Source organism: Phacochoerus africanus, chromosome 6, assembly GCF_016906955.1.
Source record: "Phacochoerus africanus isolate WHEZ1 chromosome 6, ROS_Pafr_v1, whole genome shotgun sequence".
NCBI lineage: Eukaryota > Metazoa > Chordata > Mammalia > Artiodactyla > Suidae > Phacochoerus > Phacochoerus africanus.
In genome coordinates, this window is record NC_062549.1 from 38,477,677 (window position 1) to 38,502,276 (window position 24,600).

Sequence of the window (24,600 nt, forward strand, 5' to 3'; positions counted from 1 at the left end):
TACCCCTTCTTTGGGCTTCCCGGGTGCCCTGTCCTTCCTCACCCATAGGCTTGTCACCTACCCTATCATCAGTACAATGCCCAGTGCTGGTAGGAGTTCAGGCACTGAACTTAAAGACGGAGAACACTGAAGGGGAAAAAAGAAAAACATAAACTTAAACCCTAAGATCATCATTTCAAGAAAAGTCTTTGTATCAACTTTTTCTAGAGACTATTCTTCTCTAAGAACAGAAGGGAAAAAAAAATCGTAGTATATGTTGGAAGGGATGAATAGACTGAAAATAAGGAAGCCTGTGGGATTCTGCGAAGCATGAAAGAACTTTTGTGGTCTCTAGCGTGATCAAGTTCAACCTGTCTTCACGACTTTACCATTAGTTACCTGATCCGAGATTTTATTCTCTGTGACACTCTTACAGATATCTGGGTTCCAAAGAAAGCTATGCGAACACTCCACAGGCACACCCTCCAGAAGCAGCTGTCTAACTTTCTCATTATCTAAGAAGGAAAAGAAACAGCCTTAAACCACATTCTTTAGATCAGTGAGGTCAAATTCCGAACACTGCCAGGTGACCTTCTGTTACAAGAAAATATTCCATAGGCATTTACGTAACGTCTCTAGAGGAATTTATTTACTTGAGCAGAAACTGTTATTTTTACAGTTGGTTTCATAATCTATGAAATTACAAAGGCTCCTAAACTTATTTCTTTGACATTTTTTTAGTGTGTAAGGTGCAAATACCATAGTAAACTACCTCTAAATAACTGCTTAATTCCACATTTAAGATAATCAGGTCCTGGAGTTTCCGTGGTGGCTCAGGGAAAACGAACTCGATCAGTATCCATGAGGATGTGGATTCGATCCCTCGCCTTGCTCAGCGGGTTATGGATCCAGTGTTGCCGTGAGCTGTAGAGTAGGTCACAGATGCGGTTGGGATCCTGCGTTACTGTGGCTGTGGTGTAGGCTGGCAGCTGCAGCTCTGATTCAACCCAGAGCCTGGGAACCTCCATATGCCTCGGGTGCGGCCCAAGAAAAAAAAGAAAAGAAAAGATAATCAAGTCTTAAGAATCCCTGCATTTCTTGATAATATGCGATGACGGCACAAGCCATATTTTAACTATTGGCTTCAGAGCTCTTTATGTCACCCCAGGCCCAATGGAGGTAAGCCAAGAGATTTCATCCTTGTCTTCTGTCCCCTTATTTCAAGTCTCTGATAACCCCTTTCTATTGAACTGAATCGCGATTCCTTTCTATAAAAGGCATTTTTCACATTTCTTTACAATGAGTGTATTTTCTGTGAAACGCAGTTTCATCCCTTTAAAAAAGCCCCATCATGCCAAACAAGTGCTCTCATGGGAGAAGAGGAGGAATTTCTTCAGTTATAAACGTATCTATTGATAGAAGAGACTTCCTACCTGCAATCAGATAGGAAAAATCTTACATTGTTGGGCTGAAGAATTTTTTTAAAAAAAGGGTCAGATAATTTATGAGCGTAGGCTAAGGTCCTAAAATGCCAACATAGAGAGGTCACTTGACGGCACATAACCTGTGAGGGACTGATGGCTGACAAAAAGTAAGCTGGAAGTAACTGGGCCCTAATATGACAGGTATCAGCAATAAACAAGTCTACGTATATTTTATACAGACATGTGAGTGTATTTTTATATATATTTTATACAGATGTGTTTGTATGTGTGTATATATATACACACATATATATGGTGCTATGGCATACTCTCATCCATAAAAAGGAATAAAATCTTGCCATTTGTGACAACACAGATGGACCTAGAGGGTATTACACTAAGTGAAATGAGAGAAAGACAAATGTAATGTGATTTTACTTATATGTGTAATCTAAAAAAACAAATGAACAAATATAATAAGAGTCATAGACACAGAGAGAAAACTGGTGGCTGCCAGAGGGAAGGGGATGGGGAATGAGTGAAGTAAGTGAGGGAGATTAACAGATACAAATTTATAAAAGAAGCCACGAGGGTGTAACGTGTAGTGTAGGGAGTATAGTTAATAATACTGTAATTACTCTGTACGGTGATGGATCGTAGTTAAAACTTATTGTGCTGATCGTTTTATAATATAAAAAAATACCGAATCACTATGCTGTACACCTGAAACTATATTACATTCTAAGTCAATTATACTTGAATTTTAAAAAAAGACCAAGAGTTCTCTGGTGGGCCTAGTGGTTAAGTATTTGGCATTGTCATAGCTGTGTCTCAGATCCTATCTCTGGCCTGGGAACTTCTGCAAGCTGTGGGTGCAGCCAAAAAAAGAAAGGAAAAAACAAAAAAAACCCAATAAAGTGGTAAGCTTTTATAGTAGAAATTAAATCAAGTTTTTAAGGTAGATTTTAATTTTCCGTGAACCGATTCATTTTAAAAGCATTAGGATTTAATACATAACTTGCCTTATTTCAAAAAGGCAAGAGAACTGAGTAGCTTACAATTTTGTGGCAAAGATGACAGTTAGCATTTATCAGTGCAGTAGATGCTGCAATTTTCATGGTTGCACAAGACCATGTCACCATCAAAAAAGAAAAGAGGCAGTGACTCATTATTGGTCTCCATAATTAACTAACTTCCTTATGTATCTCAAATTCCTCTCTTGCTGAATCCACCTTGCGTGTGGAGTTCTGACAGTAATTTATTGCCCTCTGAAAAAGCTATCTAACAACGAGTGGAAGTAAAAAAAAACAAAATAAAGTTGTTACTACACACACCTATATCTTTTCTCCAAAAAATTCGCAAGCTGATTTTTAATTATGCTTCCAATCATCGTGTTTAAATGCCAGTAAATACAATGAGACATTATTAACACAACTGGTGCAAATGGCAGATCACGCTCGAATTTTAGCCAGTCCCCACCCTCCCTCCTTTGCCCGCCCCAAGGACTCCCTGAGGCCACTCTACTGAGTCTAAAGCAAGACCTCTTACCCTCTGGCACCTGGGATGGCCTTGCCAGGATTCGAACCTGGATCATCTGTATGGTTAGACAGAGGCTTCCAAAGAGCACAAGACCAGCTGCGGGTGCCGATCCCTTCCTCCCAGTTAAAATTCTGAAAAGCCAGGCATTTGCAGAGAACCCAGTCTGCAGAGAGACGGGTTTTACTAGATGCCAAAAAGAAAGAACTCAGGGGGAAAAGGAACATAAAGACCAGGCTACCTGATTCACAGCTAAACGATAACGTCCGTACACACCACCTGCTTTGACCATAATCCCTCTGAAAAGAGGCAGGTAAAAATCGCCCTAACTTTTTTTTACAGGCAAGGTCACTGCAGAGGCCTCCCAGACAGAACTCTTCTAATGGGACTAACTGCTCAACATGGTAAGGAAAACCAGGGGTGTCTCAAGGACTTTACCTTGGCATTTTTCGGGATTGGGCAACACTCTGGACCTCTTTTGAGGCAGATTTATTCGTGGATCACCAACCGTCAGTCCCAGAACAGTACCTGCCGGGATTTCCGCTGGGGATGTAATTCCTTTAAAAATAAAAGAAGGAAAAGAACGAAGCATATACAAAAATCACTCACATACATACCTGCTTTTATTTTCAAATGTGTTTCATGACACTTTCATCTTGGGGGAATTATTAAAGGCATGTATTCCCTTTTTCTCCCATTGATATTTTCAGGGAATAAATTAACATTCATGAAGAGTGAGGTTTCTTAGAAAAAGCATTAAATTAACACAACGGGTGATTTTAGAATGTGAATGTGTATGTTTCTATCAATAGTAACTATAGGGGCTTTATAGGCAAATGCAATCACGTGCAGGTAAACGCAGATTCTAGTTTAGTACCTGGTGTGGGTGCGTTTATCTCAGAATAGTGACATCTCCTTTCTTTGTGGTTTCGTAAACAAGTTAAAACAGTGTCTATGCCCTGAGTTCAGGTACCTCGCTTCCTTGCTTTCTTGCTGTATTATAACAGTTACACATTAAAAAGCACCACTACAGGAGTTCCCGTCGTGGCGCAGTGGTTAACGAATCAGACTAGGAACCATGAGGTTGTGGGTTCGGTCCCTGCCCTTGCTCAGTGGGTTAACGATCCGGCGTTGCCGTGAGCTGTGGTGTAGGTTGCAGACTCAGCTCGGATCCCGCGTTGCTGTGGCTCTGGCGTAGGCCAGTGGCTACAGCTCCGATTTGACCCCTAGCCTGGGAACCTCCATATGCCGCGGGAGCAGCCCAAGAAATAGCAACAACAACAACAACAACAATAACAACAACAACAACAAAAAAGACAAAAAAAAAAAGCACCACTACATGGAGGCAGCTCAACTGCAAAATGCTCTTTTAACCCGCCTCACACTCCCTCCCTCCCAGAAGCACCCAGTCCTCCCCCAGTATACCTCCCAACAGTCCAAAAATGCCTTCTTGTCTGTGATGAAGGGAAACGCTATCAGGATTCTCACAGGTTTCAATCCACCATCGGTGAGGTGTCTTCTCTGTGTCCTCTCCCTCCTGGAAAACAGTAACTCCTGTTTACCACACAATAATGAGTCCAGTTGAATCATTTCTGTTAAAATGGCTGTGATATTGGCCCCCATCTTATTATCCTGTTGGTGGGAATGAATGTTTTATAGAGACGGGACTAGGAAAACTGCCACTATCGTCACTATAGTTGCTAACACTAAGAGTTCCCACTGTGGCGCAGCGGAAATGAATCCAACTAGGAACCATGAGATTGCGGGTTCGATGCCTGGCCTTGCTCAGTAGGTTGGTTAAGGATCTGGCGTTGCCGTGAGATGTGGTGTGGGTCACAGATGCAGCTTGGATCCTGTGTTGCTGTGGCTGTGGTGCACACCGGCAGCTGTAGTTCTGATCAGACCCCTAGCCTGGGAACCTCCATATGCTGCAGGGACAGCCCTAAAAACCAAAAGTGTATATATATATATATATATATATAGTTACTAACACTAGACCAACTACAGTGCTCTTCTAATTAGAGGCAGAGGCACAGCATTAAACTTCTCTCAAGATTTCACATACTAAGGAAAACATCCATGCTTTTCTGAGAGACCACCTGACTAATCTACTTCACACCTGTGGTCTCTCTTGAACACAGTGCCAACAAGAAAAAAATAGCTCCTTGCTCTTCTCCCAACATTACACAACCTCATCTCTGAGACTTAAGCAATAAAATTTTCCTCACCAAAGAAAAACCAAACCAATACCTTTAGAGGGAATCTTCAATGAAAGGACATATTACGGAGTTGCTGTCGTGGCTCAGTGGTTAACGAATCCAACTAGGAACCATAAGGTTGCAGGTTCAATCCCTGGCCTGGCTCAGTGGGTTAAGGATCTGGCGTTGCCATGAGCTGTGGTGTAGGTTGCAGGCGCGGCTCAGATCCTGAGCTGCTGTGGCTCTGGTGTAGGCTGGCAGCTATAGCTCCAATTTGACCCCTAGCCTGGGAACCTCCATATGCCGCAGGAGCGGCCCAAGAAATGGCAAAAAAAAGAGGACATATTACAACTACAGTATTTCTAGGAATTTCAAATAAGATACACAATTATTTCACTCGCATCTTTTCTGAACAGGACTAAGAACTGAGGAAGGTTTAAGGCAACACTTCAAGTGTCATAGGCACACCCAGGAAGAGAGCATGGCAGCCGTGATTCGTTCACACCCAAGGTCACTGAAGTAGGATGAGCTCCTACAGAGTCTAAAGACGCAACCTGTAATACATGCACTAGTTACTGCGCAGAAACTCAGGTGGCACGGCTTAGTGGTTCAACGTACAGGCCCTGGAACTGAACTTGCAGGATTCAAACCCTCCCTCTGCAATGTATTCACTAGAGAGGGGCACCTACTCTGCACCAGGCACTGTGCTAAGCCTGGGGGAGCAGGTTAAAGAAGAGACACCCCATCTTTGCCATCACAAAGCTCAGAGTCTAATGGGACACGAACAGCACATAAATATGCAAACAAGAGGGGAGGAAAACAAGAGGACACATGTAATTTAACTGGGGTAGGGGGTGGTCAGGAAAGGATACTAGAGGAAAATGATATAGACACCGAAACTTAAAGAATGAGGAAGGCTTAACCAAGAGTGTGGTTTGGTGGGAATATTCAGACGGGCTCTAAGGAAGACAAGAGCTGACACAGCCTAGAACCTGAAAGAAGGCCAATGTGGCTCAAGGGCAGAAGGTGAGGACAGATAAGACCAGACAGGCACAGAGGCACAAGATTACCAGTCAAATTAAGGGCTCTGGACTTGATCTCAAAAATAATGAGAATGGGAGTTCCCGTTGTGGTGCAGTGGTTAACGAATCCAACTAGGAACCATGAGGCTGCAGGCTGGATCCCTGGCCTTGCTCAATGGGTTAAGGATCCAGCGTTGCCATGAGCTGTGGGATAGGTTGCATTCGTTGCTAGGACCTGGAGTTGCTGTGGCTCTGGTGTAGGCCAGCGGCTACAGCTCGGATCAGACCCCTATCCTGGGAACCTCCATATGCCGAGGGAAACGGCCCTAGAAAAGGCAAAAAGGCAAAAATAAATAAATAAATAATGAGAATGGAGTGAAAGGGGTGAACAAAGAAGGAAAGAGTCGACACTGGTTGAGACCAGCGTAGAAACAACGGAGAAGGAGAGAGAAGTGGCCTTTGTTTCTTAAAGGACGTCTTCTAAAAGCTTGAATTCTGTTCAGATCTCTCACCGCATTCGACATGTCCAATCTGCGAGAGGCACAGGCACTGACAGGTTAATTGCACTAATACAGGAAAACAAGCCAGATCTGAACCCCAGAGTGTCCAATTCCTAATCTAGTGTCTGCTCTCCAGAACTGCACTGCCAACAAGGCAGCCACTAGCCGCAGAGAGCTATTCAAATTTAACTATTAGTTAATTAAAATTTCATAAAGGTTCACATTCACCTCCTCAGTCATACTAGCCACTCAGTGGCTACATGTGGCTGGTGGCTCCCCGACTGAATGGCACTCTTGCAGAAAGTTCTACTGGACAGAGATGCACTTAACACATTGCTCCCACCTTTAGAGATCACCTTTAAAACCTGCCCCAGAAAATATGCGTCACACAAGTACAAACAAACAAAAAATTGGCATAAACTTTCAGGAATTTTAGGGGTTCCCTGTTACCCACCTATGGAGGAGACATTAAGACCCTTCTATAAGACTCAGAAGCTGCAGGGGCAGTCTGTATTTAAATAAGAACAAGTCAGGAGTTTCCGTCATCGCTCAGGGGAAAGAATCTGACCAGCATCCATGAGGATGCAGGTTCAATACCTGGCCTCGATCAGTGGGATAAGGATCCGGCGTTGCCATGAGCTGTGGTGTAGGTAGAAGACACGGCTTAGATCCCGAGTTGCTGTGGCTGTGGTATACCCCAGCAGCTATAGCTCCAATTGGACCCCTAGCCTGGGAACCTCCATATGCCACAGGTGTGGCCCTAAAAAGACAAAAAAAAAAACAAGAAGTCAGTTTAATATATTCACTTAGATTTTCTCTTCTAGGAGAAGTGAAAGATAAAAGTCTTTGGAGTTCCCATCATGGCTCAGTGATTAACGAATCCAACTAGGAACCATGAGGTTGCGGGTTTGACCCCTGGCTTTGCTCAGTGGGTTAGGGATCCGGCGTTGCCATGAGCTGTGGTGTAGGTCACAGATGCGGCTCGGATCCCACGTTGCTGTGGCTCTGGCGTAGGCCGGTGGCTACAGCTCTGATTGGACCCCTAGCCTGGGAACCTCCATATGCCGCAGGAGCAGCCCTAGAAAAGGCAAAAAGACAAAAAAAAAAGTCTTTGATAATAAGTACAAGTAGGGAAACAAACACTTATAAGCCATAACCCAAAATGTTACCAAATTACGTTAGGTTTCACAAATTTGCCAAGAAGGACCCAACTCAAATAAAACATCACAATCACATTTACTCTTACGGTGTGGACAGAAGCAGCTTTTAATGCCTCAGTTAGGATGGCGTGGGAAAGTGGACCAATCAGCCGGAATCTGTTCATCTCCATTGTGAAATCACTGAAAGAAAGAGAAAGTCTTAAGACAGAAACTTCCAGGAGCCCCTTGGCAGTTCAGTGAGTTCAGGATCTGGCATCACTGCTGTGGCACAGGTTCCATCCCTTGCTTGGGAACTTCCATGTGCTACGGGTATGGCCAAAAAAAAAAGAAAGAAACTTCCATCATATATAATGTCTGTTTCATCAGCAAAAATAGAGCACTCTGGGAAGGGAAGGATTGGGAGTTTGGGATTAGCAGAGCCAAGCTATTATATCTAGTGTGGACAAACAAGGTCCTACTGTATAGCACAAGGAACTCTTTTCAAAATCCTATGGCAAACTGTAATGGAAAACAATATGAAAAAGTATATATATATATACATATATATACACACACACACACACACACACCAATCCACTCTGTTGTATAGCAGAAATTAATACAACATTGTAAACCAACTATACTTCAATAAAATTAAAAAAAAAATAGAGTATACCTTCACTGAAAACACTCAGAACCTAGTTCTGAGCAAATTCAGCCCATACCTGATCATAATGCCTGTGGTTGGAGACAGCCAAGAATATGGTTGAAGTGGGTCTCTAGTTCCATCACCAATGATTTTCTTAATTGGTTCAGCATTTTCTCCATCATCTTCCCATTTTCTCTTCCTACCAATTTTCTCCTCGGGCATGTCCGTTTGGCCTTTTTCTTGGGACGGTGTCAGAAGGGAATCGGGGATGCAGACGGCTGACTTGGTGGGTTCCATACACTGGCACGCGGCTTTTATTTCCTCTAAGATATCCTAAAGATAGATTTAAACATTTTGCTTTTACACTCTGGAATTTAAATATATTACCGATTCAAGTTGGTTTCATTTTTGCTATTTTTTTCTACCTTCAACAATTTACATTTTAATCCAGCACAAATTAAACTAAATTTAGCAAGATCAAAAAGTTTTTTTTGATTCCTCTGAGTAGTGCTCGGCACTTGGAACCAAAAAAGAACGTAAATGTCAAAGATTAATGAAAACAACATGACTAATTATTTTAAAACTAGTTTAAAGAGGAAACTGGAGAAAATTTACAGTCTATTGTATAAAAGCAGTGACTACACTATGGAGTTCCCGTCGTGGCGCAGTGATTAACGAATTCGACTAGGAACCATGAGGTTGCGGGTTCGGTCCCTGCCCTTGCTCAGTGGGTTAAGGATCCAGCGTTGCCATGAGCTGTGGTGTAGGTTGCAGACGCGGCTCGGATCCCGCGTTGCTGTGGCTCTGGCGTAGGCCGGTGGCTACAGCTCCGATTCGACCCCTGGCCTGGGAACCTCCATATGCCGCAGGAGCAGCCCAAAGAAATAGCAAAAAGACAAAAAAAAAGAGAAATAAAAATAATAAAAGCAGTGACTACACTAAAAAAAAAAAAGGGAAGCCAAATGCAGTATTAGCAAGTCATGAGAATTACTCAAACCAGCTTCTCATCATCAAATAGGCTCTAACAAGCACCTGAATAGCAATGAACCCAGTCAGGCTGGTGGAAGCATTAGTCTCAATGCATTCCAAGCCCTTTGCATAATAAGACTGGTTTTCATCACTACTTCTATTAGGGCTTACTAAAGGTTAGGTCAAGATTTTCTTTGGAGTTCCCGCTGTGGCTCAGTGGGTTAAGAACCTGACATAGTGTCCATGACGATGCAGGTTCGATCCCTGGCCTCGCTCAGTAGGTTAAGGATTTGGCATTGCTATGAGCTTCCATGCTGGTCACAGTTGCGGCTCAGATCCCACACTGCTGTGGTTGTGGCGCAGGCTCGCAGCTGCAGCTGATTCGACCCCTAGCCCAGGAACTTCCCAATGCTGCAAGTATGGACCTAAAAAGAAAAAAAGAAAAAAAAAAGATTTGCTTCATTTAATATTCACATAGTTTTCATCCCTAGACTCAAACACCAATCTATTGGTCAAACTTTCATACTTATTTACATTTCTATAGCACTGATTTCCAACACTAACTAAGCACAGAGTAACAAAGCTATGAGGAAGGAGACAGTGTCAAGAATTATACCTGTTTAAGAGTTGGGTGAAGCCAGATCCACAACTGCCTGCTCTCAGAAGTGTCGGCGGGGGTCCTCTGGGGCTTCCAAATAAATGTCACGGGCCCCAGCATTTCCTGAGGGTATTTATTTGCCCGGTAAAGCATGAGACTACCTTGGCGCTTTCCAGACAAACAGTGAACTGCTGCGAAAGTCAATCCTGACATAAAAACAAAATCCCAAGATTTCAAGCACTGAGACTGCAGTACTGGTTTCTGAGAGCCAGACTGTCATTTATTATTATTATTTTTTGTAATCTTCTTTTAGGGCCGCACCCATGGCATATGGAAGTTTCCAGGCCAGGAACCAAATTGGAGCTGTAGCTGCCGGCCTACACCACAGCCACAGCAATGCAGGATATCTAAGCTGCGTCTGTGACCTACACCACAGCTCACTGCAACACCAGATCCTTAACCCACTAAGCGAGGCCAGGGATTGAACCCATGTTCTTCATGGATACTAGTCGGGTCTGTTACTAGTGAGCTATGGCTGGAACTCCTAGACTGTCATTTATTGTCTATCGCCATAAGAACAATTGTGTTCACACAATCAGTTCTCAATAAAGGATTACTGAATAAGTGATTTAATGGGTTTTGAGTTTCTTCCTGCCTAAATTCATTCCACCAGAATAGCGGTTCTCTCATTTTACACTCAACAAGGTTAGAAATGACTTAAAAGCCACCCCAAGCTTTCTTTAACAGATTCATTGGGAATAAGAACTGTCTCAGGAAAGCAAGTTTAAATTCCAAACTGCTTACAGCAGACACTTGTTCAGGAAATGAACAAAGACTAAAATAGGACTCAGCTTTGAAACAAGTGTACCTGTGTCTATGCTGCACATTGGAGAAAGTGCCTTCAGTATCTCTTCTTCCTTGCCCTTCAACTCCAAACAACAGTAGTAGGATAAATCCTGGGAAAAGAAGGCAATACAATTAACACCTGAATTTCCACTTAAAATGTAAGTGGCAGTGTCCTATTTTTCAGAAAGAAAATGCATTTATCCCATATTTACAGACAAGTTCTAAGTAAGATGTAAAAACTACGGCCTCTGAGGGATTATCCCTCCCCAAAATCTACCTAAAGTAAACAACCAAATCAGAATAAGCAAGACTAATAAGTTCTACAAAATTATGTTAGGGTTCTTCACTTTCGTTAGCTCATTCAGGAACCCAGGATTACTTAACATGGAGCCTAAAGACACGCTTGTAGTTTTTAATCCCATATTTCCCCCACTGCTCAGTTTTGACCATGATATGCAACTTTGACCAAGAAATGTACATGGGATAAGCAATGAGATCCTGCTGTGTAGCACTGGGAACTATATCTAGTCACTTACGATGGAGCATGATAATGTGAGAAAAAAAGAACGTATCCATGTATGTGTGACTGGGTCACCTTGCTGTACAGTACAAAACTGACAGAACACTGTAAACCACCTATATTGGAAAAAATAAAAATCATTCAAAATAAAAAACTTAAAAAAAAAAAAAGAGAAGTTCCCACCGGGGCGCAACGGAAACGAACCCAACTAGGAACCATAATGTTGCGGGCTCAATTCCTGGCCTCGCTCAGTGGGTTGTGGATCCGGTGCTGCCACGAGCTGTGGTGTAGGTCACAGACACAGCTTGGATCTGGCGCTGGGACCCCTAGCCTGGGAACCTCCATATGTCGTGGGTGCGGCCCTAAAAAAGACAAAAGACAAACAAAAAAAAAGAAAGAGGAGTTCCCGTCGTGGCGCAGTGGTTAACGAATCCGACTGGGAACCATGAGGTTGCGGGTTCGGTCCCTGCCCTTGCTCAGTGGGCTAACGATCCGGCGTTGCCGTGAGCTGTGGTGTAGGCTGCAGACGCGGCTTGGATCCCACGTTGCTGTGGCTCTGGCGTAGGCCGGTGGCTACAGCTCTGATTCAACCTCTAGCCTGGGAACCTCCATATGCCGCGGGAGCGGCCCAAGAAATAGCAACAACAACAACAACAACAAAAAAGACAAAAGACAAAAAAAAAAAGAAAGAAAATAAATGTACACATAGGGATTCCTATTGTGGCTCAGCAGTAATGAACCCAACTAGTATCCATGAGGAGATAGTTTTGATCCCTGGTCTCGCTCAGTGGGTTAAGGATAAGGTATTGCCACAAGCTGCAGTGTGGGTCACAGACGAGGCTTGAATGGTGTGGCTGTGACGAGCAGGTACAGCTCTGATTTGACCCATAGGAACGTTCCCTGGGAACTTCCATGTGCCGCAGGTGCAGCCCTAAAAAAAAGAGAATTAAAAAGACAAAAAAAGAAATGTACATGGCAAAACGAGAATAATGAGAGTAAGGCCTTACTAACTTAAAATTAGAAGCAGAGAGCTCAGACTGAACTAATAAAATCAGTGATTTTAAGGAACTATAAAAACCGTTAATAGGTACGGAAGGGTTACTGAGTGCCAGGTGCTGGGCTACGTCCTTACAGGGACTGTCATTTAATCTTCCCAATACCTGGTCTGTTGTTATCTTGACAGCTGAGGACACTGAGACAGAGACTGCTACCTCTGAACAAAGCTATATAATTGGTAAGTGGAGAAGCTGGTTCACTAACCCTGAACCAACCCTCTGCCACAGCTCCTTTAAGCGATTTCAGTACACACAGCCATTGCCACTAAAATGCAGACTACAGCTAAGGTTCTGACAGACTCACACTGATCGATGCTACCACACACGGAAACCTTCCCAACACTAGTGATTCACTCTCAGCTGTCAGTGGCAGATGAACCCCACCAGAACGTGTGCTGCACACAGTGCTGGGTGACGGCAGAGAATAAAGGTTAAGAGCTTGAAACTGTGGAGACAGACCACCTGGGCTTAGAGCCCAAGGGCACCCGTCATAAGTTGTATGGCCGTGGATAAAGTGCCCAACTTCTCCATACCTTAGTTTCCTCATTTGTAAAATGGAAATACAGAAATATGTAAGATGGAAATAATGAAATTTGTAAAATGGAAATGAGGAGTTCCCGTTGTAGCTCAGCAGAAACCAATCTGACTAGTATCCCTGAGGATGCAGGCTTGATCTCTTGCCTCGCTCAGTGGGTTAAGGATCCGGCACTGCTATGAGCTGTGGTGCAGGTTGCAGACGCAGCTCAGATCTGGCGTGGCTGTGGCTGTGGCATAGATCGGTGGCTACAGCTCCAATTGGACCCCTAGCCTGGGAACCTCCATAAAAAGTGAAAAACTGGGTGGAGGTGGGGGCAGTAGGATAGGGTAGGGTAGGGTAGCGTAGACTAGAATAGAATAGAGTTGAACAGAATAAAAAGGAAATGAAAAAACTTAGCCCATATTGTTGTTGTAAGGATTTAGTGAAAAGTACTAAAACAGACGTAAATTAAATGCTCCAAAACATCGTTATTACCACAGGCTGATCAAATGTGAAGACAATTAACCTCAGCAACAATCCTGTCTGAAATGAGAAGTAACTATATGTCTTCCCGCGTACAAAGCACAGGATAGGCCGATCGGTGGCCCAAGTGCTCTGTAGGCCACCACTAAGCTCTGTGCCCTAAGCTCCATCTCTCTAGATCCCAGGTCCTCAATGCAAAAGGAAGAAGCTGACTATAATCCATTATTTCTGCTGTGGAGTCTTCAAATTAAAGGCTCTTAAATGTTCTTGAATTACTTTACACCCATTAGGATGATGACTATTAAAAAAACCAAAAAAACAGGCTTGCTATCTGCCCACCCAGGAGCCAGAGCTGGAGGTGTGAGCCAGAGAGGGGTCGAGCGACGCTCTCCCTTCTGTCAGTGGACCCTGGGCAGGGCCCTGGCTGGGGGTCCAGGATGGTGACTGTCCCTTGCCCATCTTCCCCAGGCAGGCCCCAGCTGGCAGCAACATGTCGACCAGCGCAGGTCTAGAAAGTTTTTGGATTAAAAGTGCCGATTTCTTCCACAATTGAATAGAAAGATGCTAGTCCTGTCTGAAGAAGTCCTTATACAGAAGAGCTCTCAAAATCACTATTTTACATAAAATGACTATGTGGAGATGGGATTAGAGGGTGGAACAGAAGGACTGGAGCTCAACTTCTCTCCTCAAACCAACAAAATTCACAACTAAAGGCTGAGCAACCTTCAACCAAATGGACTGGAAACTCAAAAAGATATCCTACTCCAGAAGACAAAGAGGAGGCCACATCAAGAGGTAGGAGGGGCGATTACACAATATAAGCAATCCCATACCTCCCCCCAGGTGGGGGGGGGGAAGCACCACAGACTGGAAACTAACTGGTTCACAGAGACTCACCTACAGGAGTGAGAGTTCTGAGCCCCACATCAAACTCCCATGTGTGGGGACGTGTCACTGGGAGAAAGAGCTCCTGGAGCATCTGGCATTGAAGGCCAGTGGGGCTTGTGTGCAGGGGCTCCATGGGACTGGGGGAAACGGAGACCCTATTCTTAAAAGGCACACACAGACTTTCACGTGCACTGGGTCCCAGGGCAAAACAAAGTCTCCACAGGAATGTGGGTCAAACCTGACTGCAGTCCTTGGAGGACATCCTGGGAAAACAGGGGTGAATGTGGCTTGTTGTGAGGGAAGGCCATTGAAAGCAAAGCTCTTGGGAATATTCAACAGTCTGCTATTTCTCTGGAGGTGGCCATTTTGGGAAAATCTGGCCCCACCCATCAGTCAATTGCTGAGAAGCCCCAGAGCAAACAACAATCCAAGTGGGACCACAGCCCCACCCTTCAGTAAAAAGCCTGCCTAAAGACCCCCCAGGCACACAGCCTCTAATCCCATCCAGAGACAAAGCCCCACCCACCAGAGCAATATAAGAATCAGCTACACCTTCCATCAGGAAGCCTAGAGCAAGCCCCTATATCAACCTAAGCCACAAGGGGGGCCGACACCAGAAGTGAGAGAGGCTACAACTCTATTATCTGTAAAAAGACCACCAAACCAAAAACCCATTACAATGAAAAGACAGAGAACTATAACTCAGATGAGGGAGAAAGAAAAAAACCCCAGAAAATCAGCTAAGATGAGGGATTCTCAGCTTCCAAGAAAAAGACTTTAGACTGTTGATGCTGAAGATGATGCAATACATTGGAAATAAACTGGAGGCAAAGATGGATAACCTACAGGAAACACTGAGCAAAGAGATACAAGATATAAAACTTAAACAAGAAGAGATGCAAAATACAATAACTGAAATAAAAAATTCACTAGAAGCAGCTAACAGCAGAATACAGAAGGCAGAAGAACAAATAAGTGAGGTGGAGGACAGATTAGTAGAAATTACGGATGCAGAACAGAAAAGAGAAAAAGGATTGAAAACAAATGAAGAGAGTCTCAGAGAACTCTGGAACAACATTAAATGCACCAACATCCATATTATAGGGGTGTCAGAAGGAGAAGAGAGAGAGAAGGGGACAGAAAAAATATTCCAAGAGATAATAGCCGAAAACTTCCCTAACATGGGAAAGGAACCACTCACTCAAATCCAGGCAGCACAATGAGTACCATACAAAATAAACCCAAGGAGAAATGCACCAATACATATTAATCAAACTGACCAAAATTAAAGACAAAGAGGAAATCTTGAAAGCAGCTAGGGAAACGAAACAAATAACGTACCAGGGAACCCCAATAAGGTTATCGGTAGATTTTTCAGCAGAAACTCTGCAGGCCAGAAGTCATGATATAATTAACATGATGAAAGGGAAAAAACCTCCAACCAAGATTACTTTACCCAGCAAGGCTATCACTCAGATTTGAAGGAGAAATAAAAAATTTCACAGATAAGGAGTTCCCGTCGTGGCGCAGTGGTTAACGAATCCAACTAGGAACCATGAGGTTGCGGGTTCAGTCCCTGCCCTTGCTCAGTGGGTTGACGATCCGGCGTTGCCGTGAGCTGTGGTGTAGGTTGCAGACGCGGCTCAGATCCCGCACTGCTGTGGCTCTGGCGTAAGCCGGTGGCTACAGCTCCGATTCGACCCCTAGCCTGGGAAACTCCATATGCCACGGGTGTTGCCCCAGAAATAGCAAAAAGACAAAAAAAAAATTTCACAGATAAGCAAAAGCTAAGAGAATTCAGCAACACTAAACTAGCCTTACAACAAAGGAACTTCTCTAGACAGAAAAGAGCAACAGGAAACAAAAATACCACAAATGACAAGGCTTACCAGCAAAGGTATATATACAATCAAGATACGAAATCATCCATGCACAATTATGCCATCAAAATCAGAAACCATGAGAAGAGGTGGGTACAAATGTAGGACACTGGAGATGAACTTGCAATTAAGAGACCAACAACTTAAAACAATCTCATATATATATAGACTCATATCAAAACTTCAGAATAACTGCAAACCAAAAATCTACAATTGTTACACAAACAAATAAGAAAAAACAACTCAAATACAACACTAAAGATAGCCATCAAACCAGAAGGAGAACAAGAGAAGGGAAGAAAAAAGAGCAACAAAAAATAAATCCAAAATAGTTAATAAAATGGCAATAAGAACATACATATCAATAATTACCTTAAATGTTAATGGACTAAACTCCCCAACCAAAAGACATAGACTGGCTGAATGGATACAAAAACAAGACCCATATATATGATGTCTTCAAGAGACCCACTGCACTTCTAGGGACACATACAAATTGAAAGTGAGAGGAGGGAAGAAAATATTTCACGCAAACAGGGATTAAAAGAAGGCTGGAGTAGCAATACTCATATCAGACAAAATAGACTTTAAAATGAAAAATATTTTAAGGGACAAAGAAGGTCACTACATAGTGATCAAAGGGTCCACCCAAGAAGAAGATATAACAATTTTAAATATCTACGCACCCAAAATAGGTTCACCACAATATATAAGGCAACTGCTAACAACCTTCAAAGGACAAATTGACAATAACACAATCATAGTGGGGGACTTTAACACCCCACTTACAGCAATGGGCAGATCATCCAGACAGAAAATCAATAAGGAAGCAGGCCTTGAATGACACATTAAACCAGATGGACCTAATAGGTATTTATAGAACATTCCATCCAAAATCAACAGAATACACATTCTTCTCAAGTGCACATGGATCAGTCTCTAAGATCGATCACATCCTGGGCTACAAATCCAACCTCAGTAACTTTAAGAAAAATGAAATCATATCAAGCATCTTTTCCAACCACAATGCTATACGACTGGAAATCAACAAGAAAAAAAACTTTAGACTTGTGGAGACTAAACATGCTACTAAACAACAATGGGAGATCAAAGAGGAAATTAAAAAATACCTAGCAGCAAATGACAATAAAGATACAACACTCCAAAGCCTATGGGAGGCACCAAAAGCTGTTCTAAGAGGAAAGTTTATAGTAATACAAGCCCACCTCAGGAAACAAGAAAAAGCGCAAATAAACAAGATAACTTTACATCTAAAGCATCTCAAGAGAGAAGGACAAGACCTAAAGTTAGCAGAAGGAAAGAAATCATAAAGGTCAGAGAAGAAATCACTGAAATAGAAATGAAGAAAACCATAGAAAAGATCAATGAAACTAAAAACTGGCTCTTTGAAAAGATCAACAAAGTTGATAAACCCTTAGCCAGACTTATCAAGAAAAAAAGAGAGAGGATTCAAAACAATAAAATTAGAAATGAAAAAGGAGAAGTATCAACAGACACCACAGAAATACGCCAATAAAACAGAAACCTAGAAAAAAACGAACAAATTCTTAGTAAAGGACAATCTTCCAAGATGAAATAGAAAAGATGAATGGACCAATCACAAGAACTGAAATTGAAACTGTGATTGAAAAACTTCCAACAAAGGTCCAGGACCAGATGGCTTCACATTGAATTCTATCAAACATTTAGAGAAGAGCTAACACCTCTCCTTCTGAAACTGTATCAAAAAACTGCAGAGGAAGGGATACTCCCAAACTCATTCTATGAGGCCACCATCACCCTGATACCAAAACCAGACAAAGATACCACCAAAAAAGAAAACTATAGGCCAACTTCACTGATGAACATAGATGCAAAAATCCTCAACAAAATACTAGCAAACCACATCCAACAATACATTAAAAGGACTGTACATCATGATCAAGTGGGATTTATCCCAGGGATGCAAGGGTTCTTCAATACCCACAAATCAATCAGTGTGATACACCACATTAACAAACTGAAGAATAAAAACCATATGATCCTCTCAATAGACACAGAAAAAGCCTTCGACAAAATCCAACACCCATTTCTGATGAAAACCCTTCAGAAAGTGGGCATAGAGGGAATCTACCTCAATATAATAAAGACCATATATGACAAACCCACAGCTAACATCATTCTCAATGGTGAAACGCTGAAAGAATTCCTGCTGAGATCAGGAACAAGACAAGGATGTCCTCTCTCACCACTACTCTTCAACATAGTTTTGGAAGTCCTAGACACAGCAATTAAAGAAGTAAAGAGATAAAAGGAATCCCAATTGGAAAGGAAGAAGTAAAACTATCACTATTTGCAGATGACATGACACTGTACCTAGAGAATCCTAAGGACTCTACCAGAAAACTGTTAGAGCTCATCCATGAATTTGGCAAAGTTGCAGGATACAGAATTAATACACAGAAATCAACAGCATTTCTATATACTAACAATGAAAGATCAGAAAGAGAAATTAGGGAAGCAATCCTGTTTACTATCACATTCAAAAGACTAAGATACCTGGGAGTAACCTACCTAAAGAGTCAAAAGAAGAGTTCCTGATGTGGTGCAGTGGTTAACGAATCTGACTAGGAACGATGAGGTTGTGGGTTTGATCCCTGGCCTCGCTCAGTAGGTTAAGGATCCAGTGTTGCCGTGAGCTGTGGTGTAGGTTGCAGACGCGGACGCAGCTTGGATCCCTCATTGCTATGACTGTGGCATAGGCTGGCAGCTGCAGCTCTGATTAGACCCCTAGCCTGGGAACCTCCATATGCTGCTGGAAGCGGCCCTAGAAAAGGCAAAAAAAAGACAAAAAAAAAAAACTCAAAAGACCTGTACTCTGAAAACTATAAGACACTGATAAAAGAAAACAAAGATGACACAAGTAGATGTAAAGGCATACCATGCTCTTGGATTGGAAGAGTCAATATTATCAAAATGACTATACTACCTAAGGCAATATACAGATTCAATGTAATCCCAATCAAATTACTAAGGATATATTCCACAGAACTTGAACAAAACATTTCCAAGTTTGTTTGGAAGCACAAAAGACATCCGAAAAAAGAAAAATGGAGCTGGAGGAATCAGGATCCCGGACTTCAGACTATACTACAAAGCAAATAGTCATCAAAACTGCATGGTACTGGCACAAATACAGATCAGTGGAATAGGATAGAAAGCCCAGAATTAAACCCATGCACCTACAGCCAACTCATCTATGACAAAGGAACCAAGAATATACAATGAAGAAAAGACACCCTGTTCAATAAGTGGTGCTGGGAAAACTGGACAGCCACATGGAAAAGAATGAAATTAGAACACTCCCTAACACCATACACAAAAATAAAAACTCAAAATGGATTAAAGACCTAGCTATAAGACCAGACACTATAAAACTCTTAGAGGAAAACACAGGCCAAACACTCTCTGACATAAACAATAGCAACATCTTCTCAGATCCACTTCTTAGAGTAATGACAGTGAAAACAAAAACAAACAAATGGGACCTAATTAAACTCAAAAGTTTCTGCACAGCAAAGGAAACACTAACAAAACGAAAAGACAACCCACAGAATGGGAGAAAATCTTTGCAAGTGAATCAACTGACAAGGGATTCATCTTCAAAATTTATAAACACTTTCTGCAGCTCCATACCAAAAAAACAAACAACCCCATCAAAAAACGGGCAGAAGATTTGAACAGTTCTCCAAAGAAGACATACAGATGGCCAAAAAAACCATGAAAAGATGTTCAACATCACTCATTATTAGAGAAATGCAAATCAAAACCACTCTGAGGTACCACCTTATACCAGCCAGAATGGCCATCATCCAAAAGTCTAAAAAGAAGTGCTGGAGAGGGTGTGGAGAAAAGGGAACCCTCTACACTGTTGATGGAATTGTAAATTGGGTGCAACCACTGTGGAAAACAGTATGGAGATTCCTCAGAAAACTAAAAATAGAACTACCATTTGATCCAGCAATCCCACTCCTGGGCATCTATCCAGAGAAAACCATGACTTGCAAAGACACATGTACTCCAATGTTCGTTGCAGCACTATTTTCAATAGCCAAGACATGGAAACAACCTAAATGTCCATCGACAGAGGCATGGATCAAGAAGATGTGGTACATATACACGATGGAATATTACTCAGCCATTAAAAGGAACAAAATACCAGCATTTTTAGCAACATGGATGGACCTAGAAATCATCATGCTAAGTGAAGTCAGCCATACAATGAGACACCAACATCAAATGCTTTCACTGACATGTGGAATCTGAAAAAAGGACAGAATGAACTTCTTTGCAGAACAGATGCTGACTCACAGACTTTGAAAAACTTATGGTCTCCAAAGGAGACAGTTTTGGAGGTACGGGGATGCGCTGTGGTTGTGGGATGGAAATCCTATAAAATTGGATTGTGACGATCATTGTACAACTACAAATGTAATAAATTCATATGTATTTCACTTATAATATTGATGTACACTAGTTACCGAAACTGTTTTGAGAAATGTGGCTTAAGGAAGCTTCAAACTGAATAAGATTAGTCTCTTCAGTACAATATTTCTTTCATCACAAATGCAAGTGAACACAGGCATACTGTGAATATAGAAAAAATCCCACATTTCTTGGTCTGTTTTTAGAAATGAAATATATTTAGATGGGAGAAGATGATTGGGAAGGAGCTCACTGCCTTGCTCAGCAGGTAAAGTTGGAGGAGCCACCCTACATCCACTGGCCTCAGTGTAGTTTAGATGGGGATCCATCAGAGGGGATGGATGCGACCTGGCAGCTTGGAAGGCTTGAGCGGTGGGGAGGGAAAGGCACGGGTTTAATACCCAGGCCCACTCCTGGGGAAAGGACCATCAGGCCTGGCCTCCTGGATGGTTTGGAAATGCCTCATGTAGTGTGATGGTTCTCATGACCTCTTCCAGGAACTTGAGTTCTTTGAACATTTCCACCATCTCCTCTTCCTGTTTAGACTGCTTGACTCTCTCTTTCTCCACTTCTTGAGCCAGAGAACTGAGTTCCTCCATCAAAATCAAGTGGATCCTCATCATCTCTCTGTAGGTGTCTGTGAGGCTGGGTATATTTAATGACCCTGTCTCTAGCCTGGCCTTCTCTAAAGATGTCTCCATCTCTGCATTCTCCTTTTGAGCAGCACAAATCTTGTCAACGAGTTGGCATTTCTCCTCAATCTGTGCAGCCAGTGCTTTTGCGAGCTGCTTTTCCCGTCTCAGGTAAAGTCGACTTTGAACAGACTGAAGCAGTCGAAATGTAAAGAAGAGACCTACCAAGAAGGGGCTGATGTCAGACCCACACACCACTGTCTCCCACTGGAGGCTCTGGAAAGCGAACCATGAACCAAAGCCATTGGGCAGCAGCAACACCAGTACCTCACTCAGCTGCCCAAGGATCAGCTCAAAGCCAAGCTCCACAGAGGACGGCAGCCCCTCCATGGCACTGATCCAGCACAGGGCTCTGCCAGTTACCATGGATCCACCAGACACAACAAACCCCAACATTCCACCTGGAACCCAACCAGCAACTGCCATCCTGGATTGGTCAGTTATCTGCTGTGTTGGGGGACGGGGGGGGGGGGAGATTTGTAAATAAAATGTGACTCTCCCCATCATTGTCTCAAGGGAATTTTTCTTCACCTCTTTCTTATTGTGTTCATATCAGTAGACAGCTGAAATATAGAGAAATGTGTCAATCTTAAGTTGATGGCTTCAGAAATCTTTAAAATGCATAACCGAATACAGTATCCAGGAACTCAGCGTCTGCATCATATGTGTATGCCGTATCCATTAACACAGAAAATACCTCTCCACCACATTTTGGGTGAAACACACACTCACTACATGCAGCCTATGTATTAATTTTTGTGAACATCCATTAGTTTGGTGGTGGCTGAACTTCCTGAAAATGCAATAAATCATAATGTATACTTTAAAACAAAAAACAAAAAAAACAGAAAACAAGGACATGGAGAAACTGAAGCCCTTTGCACTGCTGATGGGAATGTAAACTAGCACAGCCTCTATGGAAACAGCATGATGGTTCCTCAAAAACTTAAACACAGAGCTACCACATGATCCAGCAATTTCACTCCTGGGTAGATACCCAAAAGAACTGAAAGAAAGGAATTGAAGAGATATTTGTACAGCCACAGCTCTCAGCAGCCAAAAGGGAGAAGCTGCCCGTGTGTCCACTGACAGATGAGTGAATAACCACAATGTGGTATATACATACAATGAAGCACTATTCGGCCTTAAAAATGAGGGAAATTGTGACATGTGCTACGACATGGATGACTCTTGACGACATCATGCTAAGTGAAATAAGCCCATCTCAAAAGGATACGTATGGTATGATTCTGATTACATGAAGTACCTGGAATAATCAAATCCATAAAGATGAAAAGTGGAATGGTGGTTGACAGGGACCAGGTGCAGAGAAGGATGGGGAGCTCGTGTTCAACGGATGCAGATACAGTTTGGGGAGAGGAAAAAGTTCTAGAGATGGATGATAACGACAGTTACACAACGATGTGAATATACTTAATGCCACAGAATCCCATACTTTAGAATGGTTAAAACGGCAAATGGGATGCTATGTCTACTTTACCACAATTTGTTTAAGGTTCTTGTATGGATTATTCTGCTTTCTCTCAAGAAGTATCGGATACAACACCAGTGGCTTTCAAACACTGGCCAAGGCCATCTGGCCATTGGAAGATAGGCCCTCTGCAAAGAACAAAATTTCTAAACATGTAATGGGAGAGAGAGAAAGCAATGAATTAGCAGTCGGCTAGGGCTGGGGTTGGGGGGGTGGCAGGAGCTGGAGACAGGACAGCCAGGTAAATACTACTATGCAGCTTCAAAACCAACTGTCCTCTCAAAGAGTTTAAAACTAAAACATTCAAGTCAGAAATAAATAAATAAGAGTTCCCAAAAGAGTTCCCGTCGTGGCTCAGCAGAAACGAATCTAACTAGCATCCATGAGGATGCAGGTTCAATCCCTGGCCTTGCTAAGTGGGTTAAGGATGCAGTGTTGCCATGAGCTATGGTGTAGGTCACAGATGCAGCTCAGATTTGGTGTTGCTGTGGCTGTGCTATAGGCCAGCAGCTACAGCTCTGATTCAACCCCTAGCCTGGAAGCCTCCATATGCCGCAGGTGCGGCCCTAAAAAGACCAAAAAAAAAAAATTCAAGTCAGGCTCACTGACCCCTGAATCAACCCTCTACCATAGCTCCTTTAAGCAATTTCAGTGCACACACCAATTACAACTAAAATGCAAACTACAGCTCAGGTTCGGACAGACTCACACTGATTGATGCTATCATTCACACAGAAATCTGCCCGACACCCCAATGAACCTAGAACATCTAGAACAGCGTTCTGAATGCTGCTCAGGGCACACAGATGGTTCTCAAATATCTGTGGATATTTAGAATGACTGCTAAATGTATCAGTGCTGAATGGAATCCCGAAATGACCAACAAGACCTCGCATGATCTGGTTCCTACTTATTTCTCCAGAACTAATCTCACTCTAATGTTAGCTCTGCTCTCACTCTCTTCATGTCTGTCACACAGAATTTATCTCAATCCTTCTCTCCTATCTGGCTGCCTTCTGCCTATCCCTGCTCTGCCATTTTCCGATCCCTTAGAGCTCACCTCAAACATCACTTCCATGGGGAAGCTCTCCTGTCCCTGTTATGAATGTGCATATAGTATTACAGAGTTTTCCCTTACAAACTGTATATCTGGCTAATTTATTAATCACAGTCTCCCCTAATAACTTTTAGGCTGCTTCATCTCCAGCATCTAGCAAAACGCCTCTTCCTCATTAACTTTTTTTTGGCCATGCCCACGACCTGTGGAAGTTCCTGGGGCTAGGGATCGAACCTACGCCAGAGCAGCCACCTGGACTGCTGCAGTGACAATGCCAGATCCTTAACCCGCTAAGCCACCAGGAGCTCCCAGTAATTATTTTTTGTAGGAATAATCCCAGATAGCATTTTGGCACACCATGAACTATTCTAAAAGTCTAAATCAGAAAGGATCTAAACAAAAATAAAGAGGAAAAAAAAAAAAGGAGTTCCTGTCGTGGCGCAGTGGTTAACGAATCCGACTAGGAACCATGAGGTTGCGGGTTCAGTCCCTGCCCTCGCTCAGTGGGTTAAGGATCCGGCGTTGCCGTGAGCTGTGGTGTAGGTTGCAGATGCGGCTCGGATCCCGCGTTGCTGTGGCTCTGGCGTAGGCCGGCGGCTACAGCTCCAATTCAAACCCTAGCCTGGGAACCTCCATATGCCGAGGGAGCGGCCCAAGAAATAGCAACAACA

At 42.8% G+C, this 24,600-nt stretch overlaps 1 protein-coding gene across 1 annotated transcript in view; it reads right to left on the reverse strand.

Annotated features, from left to right (window-relative positions):
* Positions 1-24,600, reverse strand: part of POP1 (POP1 homolog, ribonuclease P/MRP subunit) — a 48,779-nt gene that overhangs the window by 10,392 nt on the left and 13,787 nt on the right. The window contains exons 6-12 of the mRNA XM_047783547.1: positions 10,883-10,970; positions 10,033-10,220; positions 8,524-8,780; positions 7,906-7,999; positions 4,365-4,476; positions 3,378-3,497; positions 379-494 (exon numbers count right to left, since the gene is read on the reverse strand). Of these exons, the coding sequence (XP_047639503.1) occupies positions 379-494; positions 3,378-3,497; positions 4,365-4,476; positions 7,906-7,999; positions 8,524-8,780; positions 10,033-10,220; positions 10,883-10,970 (975 nt within the window). The remainder of the gene's footprint in view (positions 1-378; positions 495-3,377; positions 3,498-4,364; positions 4,477-7,905; positions 8,000-8,523; positions 8,781-10,032; positions 10,221-10,882; positions 10,971-24,600) is intronic.